The sequence below is a fragment of the Schistocerca americana genome, chromosome 2 (genome assembly GCF_021461395.2).
Source record: "Schistocerca americana isolate TAMUIC-IGC-003095 chromosome 2, iqSchAmer2.1, whole genome shotgun sequence".
Lineage (NCBI taxonomy): Eukaryota > Metazoa > Arthropoda > Insecta > Orthoptera > Acrididae > Schistocerca > Schistocerca americana.
The window spans coordinates 342,935,483-342,949,175 of record NC_060120.1 but is presented as its reverse complement, the minus strand read 5'-3'; the positions used below and the strand labels follow the sequence as shown (position 1 = coordinate 342,949,175).

The following is a 13,693-nucleotide window of genomic DNA, read 5'->3' as shown; positions in this document are numbered from 1 at the left end:
CTTCCGTAACCCACTTTTTCAGCACATACTTGTCCAATGCATGATTTGCAATGTGTCTAAAATTTGCCCATAATTCTTCCACGTCCATCATACCGGAAGTAAATGAAGTCGATTCATTTACTAAGTGGGATGCTAACGACTGCTTATCTGCTCTTTCTAGTAAGAATACTCTCCTAGCCTTCTTGACCGACTTTTTAACTTTCATAACCATAGTCATAATGACAACATCATGATCACTAATCCCTGTGTCAACACTGACACCGTCGATGAGATCTGGTCTGTTCGTGGCAACCAGATCTTAAATATTTCCATTACGCATTGGGTGTCGATTTAGCTGCTCAAGACAGTTCTCGGATAATGTGTTCAAAAGTAATTCGCACGACGGCTTGTCTGTACCACCTGTAATGAATCCATAGACACCCCAGTCTACACTAGGTAGGTTGAAGTCGCCTCCGACTAATATAGCATGATCCGGGTACTTCTGCGATACAGAGTGTGGGCTAGAACTGACACGGTGGAACCTGTTGGCCGGTAATAACACTCAACAATTATCTTTATTTCTCTTAACCCTGTTAAACATGTCCAGATAACTTCACAATCACACACTACTTCAACCTCAGTAGACACAATATTTTTGTCAACTGCAATGAAGACACCACCTCCTACAGTGTCTAATCTGTCTTTCTGATACACGTTCCAACCCTCACTAAATATTTCAGAACTTCCTATCTCAGGGTTCAGCCAGGTCTCAGTCCCGGGAATAATTTGCGCACCACACGCTTCCTCAAGGGCATTAAATTCAGGAACTTTATTCCGAACACACTGAAAATTTACTGGTAATATCTTGATAGCTGAAGTGTCTTTACACTGATTGCGTCCTGATTCCCCTGCCTGCACGTCGACTGGTGGACAACATGGCTATTTTGATACATTCATGAGAAAAAAGGAACAAATTTACTCTATCCTGTGGAGTGGACTGCTTTGGGTAAAATTTCTGAAAGTCAGAGATTTCATAATCTATTTTTGCCATTTATCTGGATGTCAGGCCACCTGCAGTTGTTCATGATTTTTCTCTTCTGTTCAAATAAGCTGTACTTCTATGCTATTGACATCTTAATAGTTTTTATATGGTAAATGGAACCACAAAATGATCTCCACTACTCAGGCAACTAGCAAAATAACACAGATGTAATACTCAGTATTTGTAGGTTCATATTACACATGAATTATCATGTTTTAGGCTTATATTAAGCTCCACAAATCACAAGAAGCTGAGCCCAGTTAATTCTCCCAGTGCTACAGACATTTCTGTCTTCTGTTCTTATCAAAAGCAATCTGATTCTCCAGTTTCAATGAGTTAGCTGTCAGTAAGGTGTTACAGCTCATCCAAAACAGTTTTCTACAATGGACAGACCACTTGTTTTCTAAGTAAAATGGTAAGTTCTGAATTAATACTGCAAGCAACATAATTTCATTGTACAATTCATAGAAAATCTTGCCTCAAAAGTTATCAATTGATTTGCCACATTTTATTTAACCTATCTTCACTTACTTGCCTGATTTAAACTATTTTGTTACATACTTGTAAGCAATTGACAGTTTCTGTGACAAGTATGCTTAGTAGGAAATATAAGATAAAAACAACAGCTGAGTACTGCAGGCAGAAGAGCAATCACTGTTTTCAAAGTACTTGCAGTTCTCCTAATATATGAATCCCAAATTGATTCCCATAATTTAAAATGTGAGCAGATTAACATTAATTGCAATTGCTTATTAGCCACTTTACAAAAATAGCCTACAATAGAGCTACTTGTGCCACTGCAGATACAAATTCCTGAAGCTCTCCTTAATGATGGGATTTATTAAGCACAGTCTGTGAATGGATAAACTCTTCCGGTATAAATATGCACTTTTCAAAGGTTCTGTGCTATTATCAAATACAACTGGGTGGGTAACAAGCTGTTGTCAGTGTGTACCTTCTATTAGTACCTTCTATTACTATTATAACTGGCTCTTTTATTGCCTGTAACATCTTTTGGAGAACATCTGTACTATAATGGATCTGAAAATATTGAGCCTATTGCCACTCCATCCCTCCCTCGAGTGGCTGATAACATTACATTGTGGAACATGTGAAAGACACCAACATACCACCATAAGACAAATTCCAGTGTAATAAGATTGCTGGTAGGACTTCTAAATATTTAATACATCTTGACATATCCTCCCTGTCACAACAAATAACAGGAATACCTGCAGATATCTCTAATTTCAGTATTGATATAATAAATGTTAACTTCTATTGAGCACAATATTTCTTGAACTTTTACTAATTTTATTCTATATAAATCACAATTGATGAACAGAAATATTACAAACTTACAAGTAAAAATATTCCATAAAAATAGATTTACATTATGTCTGTTTCATTAAACTATTACAAATGGAAAGCATTGAAATGCAATACAGAAAACTTCTCTTCAAAGTAGAAATCAGAAATTTCTATCAGTTCATGATGTTATGTACAAAAGCAACTTGCAAAAAAATAAATAAATAACAATATTCATGATGGATACGTGTCCTCAGAAATGTCAACAATATCACTTGTAACATCACATTAATTCTAAGAAGAGGGATAATGACAATAAGAAAGACTTCTGCCAGAAACTTCAACAGAATACATAGCGACTACAGTGACTTAAATGCCAACAATTTTACAACAAACTGACAACCACAAAATTAATGTCTCTTGCAAGAAATATGACTCTTGACATTAAACAAATGCAACATTGGAATAATAAATTTTGGAATAAAAGACACTTAAACTGCCAGTCAACTTTTCAGTATTTACACATTTATGCCAATAAAGGGCACAAAACACAATTATCACAAATTAAGGTTCACTAAAATGTGTAGAACAGGTATGCCAAGACATGCATAGCATACATATTAGGCCTTTTGAGGCAAAATTAGTTTTTCTTTTGCACTAAGTTGCACAAAATGTAATGGTGGCTAAAACTGACAACCCCAATTTTGTTAATTCTGTAAGTGTTATCATTATTCTAATAAGTGTTGGACTATGGGGACTGTCCTCATAAATTTTACATGCCTCCAGTAATTTTTCAGACTCTTCATTTTCTCTCTCTTTTATTTTACAAGGCCACAGGAGAAACACTGTCAGAGTAAGGTAAGAGTTCTGTTACACTGGCACACAGCATGGTTATAGTGACACTAAATATGGTTTTCTGGCATGAAAATAATTGTGCCAAGAAAATATCACTGGATCACACACAAAAAAGTGAGAAAATGAAGTGTTCAATTTCTCTTCACTGTCACCACACATAAAATGAAAACACAAATGGACACTTCCCAAGTGACAGAAGTGACAGATGTGAAAGTTCATGTGAATTCCCTCCCTGGTAATCCACAATGGGGGGAGGGGGGGGGGGGGGGGGAGCGAGCTTAGCCTTTGGTTCTATTTGATCCAAGGTATTCACTGCTACTGAATGGTCTGAAGCAGATAATTCTAAACAATGATGATACCAGTTTTCTATAACAAGGTCAATCTCAATTAGAAAAATTGTAAAATCAGTGATCACAAAATTTCTTCTTCCTTGGTAGAGTCAGCTACTTTACACAAGTACAGGAATTCATCAAACATTTAAGTCAGACTTCATAATAACTGCTTCTAATGATTTCCTTTTGTTTCTTCAAGATAAGAAGAAAACGGTACGACTTTTTAGATAGCAATTACTAGTACTATCACTTCCATACTACCACTTTCACTATCATTACAGCAACTTCCATAATAAATGCTTTATTTCTTTTCTATATATAATTTATCAATAAGATGTTTTCTCTAACCAAGTGTCACATTTACATGAGCAATGGCACCTGGAATAAATTTCACATGAGTGCCATTTTTATCAGTCTATATATTCTAACATTTATAGTGAACTGTGCAGCCTGATGATATTTGTGATGCATGAGACAGAAAAAGAGTGTGGGCTCACCAAATTCAAAAATAGGGGCAATTACAGTTTGACTAACAAACAACAACTGAAAAAGCAGAGTTTATCTCTTGAAGTTGTTCTAGTGTTGTAGGGAAGAAACAGATAGAAAATAGGAAAAGGTAAAGGACAGCATACAGCTTCATGAACGTAAAAGTCACCCAGTCCCAATATTAAGAGTTACAAGGGAATAACAGCCTGCTGTATGAACTAAGATTGAATTCCAACTACTGCCAATGAGGTCCTCACATTCAAGAAAAGCTAATCAAAGACATAAAATTTATGTACGCACTGAAAATGCATAGTAAGCAATCAGAAAAAAGATAAAAAGAAAACATTTTTTCATTTGTGTGACTTTTATCTAAGCTCCAACTGTTCCTGTTCCAACAATTAGAAAGTGTGAGTTTCTTCCTGCTTTGCATTGAGTTTATCTGGATTTTACACTTTTTGTATTTTGAATACAGTACTTCCTTGTATTCTTTAACACACTGGGGATGAATATATCATATCACAGAAGTAAAGAAGACTGTTTACACTGATAAATTAGCCTGCTTGTCTGCAAAATAAATGTGCAACAAATCCATTGGCACAAATAAAAGGCACGCACCTCCAAACTTGCAGGTCAGGAGCATGCTCCATTTCTTCTAATGTGGAAGACGAGTTTCTGGTTTCTGAACGATGGGATTCATTAATATTTTGTCAATGGTTTTGGATTTGCTATAGATGTTTCTTCTTCATCTGATTTTTTCCCTGTTTTCCATACAGTTATAACTTTGGTTGCAAGTGTATGCCCACAGTGTAATAAAAAGCAACAAAGAAAATGGTAAGAAAACAGTTACAATACATCCTAGACCTGACATATGAACATTTGTCTCTTCATTTAAATCTTAATTTTCAGAAATGTACCTTGAACATAAAACAAGTAATTAACTGAAAATGTTGTCATCAACAACACTAAATGTTGAGAATCTGAAACTGCAGATATGAAGAAAAGTCAAATGACAATTTGCAGTAACATATTCCATACAGCAATGGAGAAATCTTTAGCTATCATTTTACAACTCACAGTAAAAAAGTAACCTGTAGGTTCTCAGTTATATAGTGTAAATGACACACTTCATAGATGGTACACAGTTTCACAGAAGAGATCAACTGATCATGTTTTCTTATTTGTTATAAAACTACATGCACATCATGTCATAATTTTTTGATCACTAAAGGTGCTGAAGATTGAATAAAATACTATCTCACACCTGAAACCATATTCACACTCTGTTAATGTTAAAAACAATTGCAACATTTGAAATTTACTTTAAAATAACCACAAGATGAGAAGATGTTACAAAAAAATCTTGATGAATAGAATGAACATTACAAAACAACAGCAGGACACACAAATAATCACTCAAGAGTGATGATCGGGAGAAGGGAAACAGAAGGTAAACAGGAGAAGTTAGATAACTATATATTCATAATCTGTATCCTTAGCCAGTTCACTGTGGAATGTACATCAGATGTGATTGTTTAATAGATAAACTTCATAAAATATTAATGCTGGAGTATTGCAAGGAATAATTCAAATCCTAACCTGAAAAGTTTTCACGACTTGCATATTTTACACTTTCCCTTATAAGAACTGAATTACAGTCACACACAAAATGTGACTGAATGACGTGCAGGAGTATTACAAAGAAAGGTATGTGCATTTACAACAGAATCTAAGCAATTATATATGCATCTAGTGCTTCTAAGTTAATATTTGCAGTAACATACTCTCAAGTAAAAAAGCTAGAATTTTGGCAATAACCATATTGCAGTTTATTAAAAAAATAAAGAAGCAGCAGAAGAGACTTGTTGCTATTCAGCATGCCCTGATGTCTTTCAGTTGGATCATATCACAGATGGAAAACAGCCATGAAATCTCTTGCATATAATTGTAGGCCTTATTTACTTTTACTGTAGACAGATAAAACAGATGACAGTATTCAAATAGGCTACAAACAACAGCTGGTTATAAAATGAACTATAAGTACAAAAAATGGAATACTGTAGCTCAGAAGGAACACATTGATAGCATTGATCCTGTGATGTAAAATGGAGGGTGAATATGGATATTCCATTATTTCAAACATGGTTTTATCTGTGACTATCTTCTAGTGCACTATCTTTTCTACTGAAGAGACGAATGCGTCCCGAGTGCTGTGTTGCGCTGCTTATGACTTCCATCCACCTGCCAAAGGTGTATTCACTTTCTGCACGAAAGAAGTACACATGATTCTTGAATTGGAGTTTGAAGACATAATCTTTCTGTATTCCATCCTTCTCAGAAGGTGTGCTTACAGTATATCCAAGAAGAGGCAAACTGGCCAAAGGAAAATCATCCTGCAACAGAGTAAGTTTTTTAATAGAAATACCAAGTTAAATAACTGTATGTATCAATTTAAGCTCACACAATAATGGCAATGACTTACCTGATATGTCTTGTAGAAAAATAGACAGAAATTTGTAAAGACAACCCAGAGTTTCTGCCAGCCATTACTGTTCTTGAATTTTCTTAGCAGGTAGCCACTCAGTTGATTCTGCAGGAATGTATACTTGAAATCAGTCATATTTGTGTACAAATTCTGTAATGTTTTATTCTACGACTACAGGATGCTAACAGGGTTGCTAAACCCAATTAAAAGCTCAAGTAACTGCCTACGTAATGGCTTCTCAGATCTCTGAGAATCTATGCCATGTGCAGGTGCAAAAATGAATCTTCATGAAATTATATGCTGTGTACCATTAGCATAAATGAAAAAATTAAATGTGGCCGAGTTGCAAGTCTTTTCATTTGATGTCACATGGGATAACTTACATGTCAATTATGATGAAATAACGAGTATGAACATTTAACACTTCAGGCAGCCAATATCTTTCTAAATCCTAGCAATATTACCCATCTTGCACATTACAGTTCAATTAAATTAAACTTATGTATCCATGTATTAACAATGTACATTATATGGATGTATTCATAAGAGTTCTACACACGTGCAATAAAAACTTTTTCCTTCAACATTATAGAAGTTGTGGGTTATTAAAAAACATCTCAGTTTTACTTTGAATCAGAAAATTCTTTAATTTTCTTTATCTTAAGAGGGGATGCATTAAAAAGCATTTAGGGGAGAGAAAGTAATCTTTTTGATAAAGAGTTTGTGTGTGTGTGTGTGTGTGTGTGTGAAAATAGTATCTGCTTATTGTTTCATGGTTATGAGCCTGATTGTTCAATGTTAGAAACTCCTAATGGGATTTCAGAAGGCATACACATTCATAAATGTATAAGCTATAAAGCATCATTATTTCAAAATCTTTAATGGTTTCCCTTTATGGCTGTCTTTGAGAAACTTCTTTCATACTAATAGTCCTTTTTTTTTTTTTTTTTAGTTTGAAAGCATGTTTTGCTGTACCTGTGTTTCTCTGAAGATCACGTCATACCTAAGAAAGCTGTTCATACACACATAATGATTTAATGCTACAATAATCCCATAGCATTTAGTACATGACAAGATTAATTTAGCTTTTTTCTTAGGAAATTCTAGATGCTTTTTCGATTTCAAGTGCTCATTCATTCATATAGCTATAAATTTTGTGTGTGGGGCTTGCGCAGTAGTGTAGCTCTCTAACTTGCCTCTTATGCCACTTTTAATTTTACTTCTGATATTACTGAAATTGTACATACTGCCTTTCCCTTATTTATAACCAAAGTATTGTACCTAAACCATTTTTCTTTTATAAAAAGGCTTGTGCCGTCAGTAAATAAAACTGCATCTGCCATTGTCAGGTAGTTTGCATAGCCTATCAATTATATATAGCATATATAGCAGGAATAACAAAGGGCCTAACACAGAACCCAGGGGCACATCACAGCTTTTTTATGTTCAAACATGAAGGAAGTCAGCATCAATCCAGTCTGTACTTCATTGCAGATCTACATTTCAGATACAGTATAGTTATCATCAGTGCTAGAAAATATAAGAAATAAAAAGGAATCACACACTGACTGGCATAAAACAAGACCTATATCACAGTTATACAGAGCTGGAGACTCCACAGTAAATAACATACTGTATGAAGTGAGTCATGTACACTCTACAGGCTTGTAAATGCATGTTATCACACAACCTTAGCATGTACATAGCTTAATTCAAACTGAGACTGCTGTTTGTAGACCTATATGACCCGCCACAGTATACATCATAGAGAATGAATGTCACCCTCCATATCAATGGCATCTGTATGAGACTAACATTCCAGTTATAGCAAAATAATAGTTTTGCATTAAACAGATGATGAGGTAAAGTAAGACCAATATAATGACTTAGTGGAATAACCCACTGATCCTGCAGTAAAACATGTTACTTAAAACTAATGTTAAATTTTAAAAAAAAAAACTAACTGTGACTACAAGCTTGGTGTAAGCAAATCACAATTATTATTTTTATTTTCATTTATTTTAGAATGTATTGTACGAAACACCAAAAAACTAGATGCTAACACACTACATAATACACTCACACTGTATCATTGCTATTAAGAGGAAGTGACACACAATTTGCTCCCAATAAAAGATTTGTTGAGAGTTCAATTAAAGATACAGTATAATGACCTGAACTGACATAAATAAAGCCAATAGTTAAAGGGAAAAACATCATAATTTTGCAACCACAAATGTTATTCTCACCTGACGTGCTACACAGCATTACTACAGGGTTATTACAAATGATCGAAGCAATTTCACAGCTCTACAATAACTTTATTATTTGAGATATTTTCACAATGCTTTGCACACACATACAAAAACTCAAAAAGTTTTTTTAGGCATTCACAAACGTTCGATATGTGCCCCTTCAGTGATTCGGCAGACATCAAGCCGATAATCAAGTTCCTCCCACACTCGGCGCAGCATGTCCCCATCAATGAGTTCGAAAGCATCGTTGATGCGAGCTCGCAGTTCTGGCACGTTTCTTGGTAGAGGAGGTTTAAACACTGTATCTTTCACATAACCCCACAGAAAGAAATCGCATAGGGTCAAGTCGGGAGAGCGTGGAGGCCATGACATGAATTGCTGATCATGATCTCCACCACGACCGATCCACCGGTTTTCCAATCCCCTGTTTAAGAAATGCCGAACATCATGATGGAAGTGCGGTGGAGCACCATCCTGTTGAAAGATGAAGTCGGCGCTGTCGGTCTGCAGTTGTGGCATGAGCCAATTTTCCAGCATGTCCAGATACACGTGTCCTGTAACGTTTTTTTTCGCAGAAGAAAAAGGAGCCGTAAACTTTAAACCGTGAGATTGCACAAAACACGTTAACTTTTGGTGAATTGCGAATTTGCTGCATGAATGCGTGAGGATTCTCTTCCGCCCAGATTCACACATTGTGTCTGTTCACTTCACCATTAAGAAAAAATGTTGCTTCATCACTGAAAACAAGTTTCGCACTGAACGCATCCTCTTCCATGAGCTGTTGCAACCACGCCGAAAATTCAAAGCGTTTGACTTTGTCATCGGGTGTCAGGGCTTGTAGCAATTGTAAACGGTAAGGCTTCTGCTTTAGCCTTTTCCGTAAGATTTTCCAAACCGTCGGCTGTGGTACGTTTAGCTCCCTGCTTGCTTTATTCGTTGACTTCCGCCGACTACGCGTGAAACTTGCCCACACGCGTTCAACCGTTTCTTCGCTCACTGCAGGCCGACCCGTTGATTGCACCTTACAGAGGCATCCAGAAGCTTTAAACTGCGCATACCACCACCGAATGGAGTTAGCAGTTGGTGGATCTTTGTTGAACTTCATCCTGAAGTGTCGTTGCACTGTTATGACTGACTGATGTGAGTGCATTTCAAGCACGACATACGCTTTCTCGGCTCCTGTCGCCATTTTGTCTCACTGCGCTCTCGAGCGCTCTGGCAGCAGAAACCTGAAGTACGGCTTCAGCCGAACAAAACTTTATGAGTTTTTCTACGTATCTGTAGTGTGTTGTGACCATATGTCAATGAATGGAGCAACAGTGAATTTATGAAATCGCTTCAATCATTTGTAATAGCCCTGTACATAGAGAAGAGCATGCTACGCAGAATACAGCCCTCAAGGGTTATAGTTACCTCTGCTGCCATAAAGGTGGCTTTTAAAAAGTTCCCAAAAATGGGTGCTTCTCATTGCCACTTGCTCACTGAATAGAGTAGGGCCAAAGACCTCACATTAGAAAAAATTTTGATCTCCTTCAGGAGGTCCATAAATCTGCACTTCTCACCTCTTTGTAGCAATATCAAATATGAGGTCAAAGATGGAACACTGTGTTCATTTTCAATTAAGTGGGGCAACAAAGGTAGATTGTTTGGCTATTTCCCTCCTTTAGAAGGTTATGTGTTCATCAAATTGAACTTCAAATCATCCCCTCGTCTCGCCCATATAACATGCACCAGTCAGGATGTTCTAATTTGTAAACATCTGATACATGAAAAATTTTTCTTTTGTGAACACTGTTAATTAAAATATGACTAAAGTTATTAGCAGTCAAAAATGAAACTATAATTTAATGCCTTTTTAATAACAGATGCCACTGTCATAGTAATTTTACTGCAACATCAGAAACAATTGTATTTGCTGCTACCGTCTTTTAATTTAATACTCATACCAGTATAGCTTCTTGTTGACTTTTAATTGCAACTTCATTTTAAATATTACTTATGTAATATGGTGGATAATTATTCAGTTTAGCAATGTATTTAATAGTATATAGCTCTAACTGATGCTCAGCATGTGCTCATGGCAGCTGAAATAAGCGACTGACAGCAAAATTAAAAAAAGGCTTTTTTATGCTGGGTGGTTTGAATGAAAGTCTAAAACACTGTCAGTACAAGTATTTTTCTGGAAAATCCTTTTCTGGAAAACCCCAGAAACTTGCTTCCCATTTTCACTCCTCATATTCAAATCTAAAAAGTTTTCAGTCCTTAATTTATACTTAACAGGTAAATTTGATTTTCTTATGTAAACCATTAAACTTTGTGACAATTGTATTGGTATCATCATTGTTACCATTTATTAACAATGACTATCAATGTACCTGATATAATAATACTATTTTTCTGTTAATCTGAGATGTTTCAAGAAAGGCTTGTTTGCTATGTAATTAATAAAAAAATACTGACTAGCTGACAAGAAATGGACTTCCCATACCCACTCCATCCTTTTGGAATAATAAGGTTTAAAGTAATTGTATTTCATGACTAAACAAATCGATAAACGCATTAATCTCATCACTACATAATCCAAGCTGCTCAGTTCATTTTCTCCTAACAATTTTAACAGTGCTGACATCTGCTATTATGGTATATAAGCATACTATGTCCAAAGACACAAATTTCATGTCTACAATTACTGGTACATGATAAATATTACTTGCTAAGTCAGAACTGTTCTTGACTGAGTGTTGGTTCTTATACTGGAAGTGTTTTTTTAAAAAGTTAAGGCATTTTGTAGTAGCTTTGTTGAAAGGACCACCAATCTCATTAATAATCAGCCTGACCAGAATTTCTTTTTTATAAACCTTAAGCCATGCTCTAGGCGTAAGTGTGTGCGAATTCATAACTTTGAGCTGTTGAATTTCCGTTGGTGAAAATATTTTGCTACATAGCTTCAGCCTTTCATTCAATTTTCTATGTACTTCTGAAGTTAGATCCCTATCAGTAATTTTAATATTATTTACCTTAAAATTTTTTTTAGTTTTAGTTACATATTTAGCTTTCCCAACTACCATCACTGTATTTCCTTTACCGACCTTAGTGATTGTGGTGTCCTCATCAGTAGGCTTGCTATTAATAGTATCTACAATTTTTTTCCCCATTTCTATTAATATTAGAAGACCAACTGGATTCAATACTAAATGATTTTGTTTACTGCTAAATTAACTGCACATTTCACATAAACAATATCTTTGACAGTTCTATTAAGCTACATTTTAGGCATTTGTTTAACGTTTTTCCTGCTCATTGAAACTGATTTTTGAAACTGCTACATAAGTGTCAGAAAGGCAGACTTCTGAACTTCTTACAAGAGATCAAAATTTTCTCTCATCTGAGATATTTGGCACTGTTCTGCTCAATGAGCAAATGGCAATGAGACACATCCATCTGCAGAAACTTTTGAAAAGCCACCTTTGTGGCAGCAGAGGTAACTACAAGCTGCAAGGGATGTATTCAGCCAAGCACATTTTTCTCTGTTTAGTAACACTTGGTAGCTTATCAAATCAGAACAAAATTTGCAGTTGCAAAACGACAACAGTTGTTCTTGAAATTATTGGCATTATTTTTGATAATAATGTTATCAAACTCCATTCAGACCACTATACAGGGTGATTATTATTCACATTTAAAAACCCACGAAGTGATGTAGATGAGACCGAAAGAAGTAATTTAATGTAAGACACATGGTACCACAAAAACATGTGATGTCACCCGTGTAACCAAGCAAAAGATGTTCTTATTTTGCACGTCTTTCTTCTGTCCCTTCTTTTTTTGTTTACAGACTTTATTTAGTAAACAAAATGTAGATTATTTAGTGGTAATGACACAATTTCGAAGCTTACATTCATTTGCTTGTGACGCAATACAGCAGCTTTTTGTTGCACTGCACTTTGCTATAAACCAGCAGAGACCCTCATATCAGTGAATAAAAATAAAAAAATCTTACATACATGTAAACACGCAACTGTCTACCACAAGGAAAAATATACTGCCTGACAGATGCAAGACTCGAACCCTCAGCCCCATGAGCTAAAATCACACATGTAGGCCCAGAGCCAGATCAATGTGAATATTTGACATGGTTGGGATGATTAGGTGTGACAGATTGATAGGCTCAACCACTGCACATGTGCACGGTACATTATCTGCTGACATCACATGTTCAACGTTTGTCATCCATTTTTGGGGTATTTCCCAACATCTGCAGGCACATGTGTCCAATTCTAAATTACTTGTCTCAGCGTCATCTCCATCACTTCAGGAGTTTTAAACAATGGTAAGAAACACCCTGTAAATTTAACTGAATTGTCAACAAGCTGTTTATTGTGAGATTTTCTGTATGTAACTTCCTCTTAACAGCCATGATACTGTTGTTCATACGATAGTATGGCATATGGTGTTAGCATGTACTCCTTGATATTTTATACAACACATTGCAATACAAATGAAAAATAAAAAAATAATTGTGATTTGCTTACACCAGCTTTTAGTCATGGTTGCAAGTTTTTAGAAACATTTTAATATTAGTTTTAAGTAACACTTTTCACAACAGGATCAAAGGGTTGTTCCACAAAATCATTATATCGGTTGTGCTTTTTATAAATCTGAAATCAATTGTGACCTACCAATCTATACTGAATCCACTGCTTCAAACTATAACTGCTTTGTCCATCATAACCTAAAATCTAGCTAATAAAAGTTGCTTCTGATGCAACATAAATCACACTTTCCACCACTACACAAAATTGCTTGAAATTATCCTTCCCTTTTCATACTTACTTATTTAATAAGATTTCCTTGTATGGTTAAGGTTTTAGTATTTGGTTTCTCTTTTAGAAATTATCCCAAGCTTTACTAATATGTAATGGAAGTCAGAACCACCTCTCACTTGCAGTGACGT

General features: G+C 35.5%; 1 protein-coding gene across 1 annotated transcript in view; it reads right to left on the bottom strand.

The window, feature by feature from the left end:
- Positions 1 to 2,188: 2,188 nt before the first annotated feature.
- LOC124589804 (FERM, ARHGEF and pleckstrin domain-containing protein 1) overlaps positions 2,189 to 13,693 on the bottom strand; it is a 747,858-nt gene continuing 736,353 nt past the window's right edge. Inside the window, exons 22-23 of the mRNA XM_047131595.1 lie at positions 6,482 to 6,589; positions 2,189 to 6,392 (exon numbers count right to left, since the gene is read on the bottom strand). Coding sequence (XP_046987551.1) covers positions 6,147 to 6,392; positions 6,482 to 6,589 — 354 coding nt within the window. The 3' untranslated portion in view covers positions 2,189 to 6,146. The remainder of the gene's footprint in view (positions 6,393 to 6,481; positions 6,590 to 13,693) is intronic.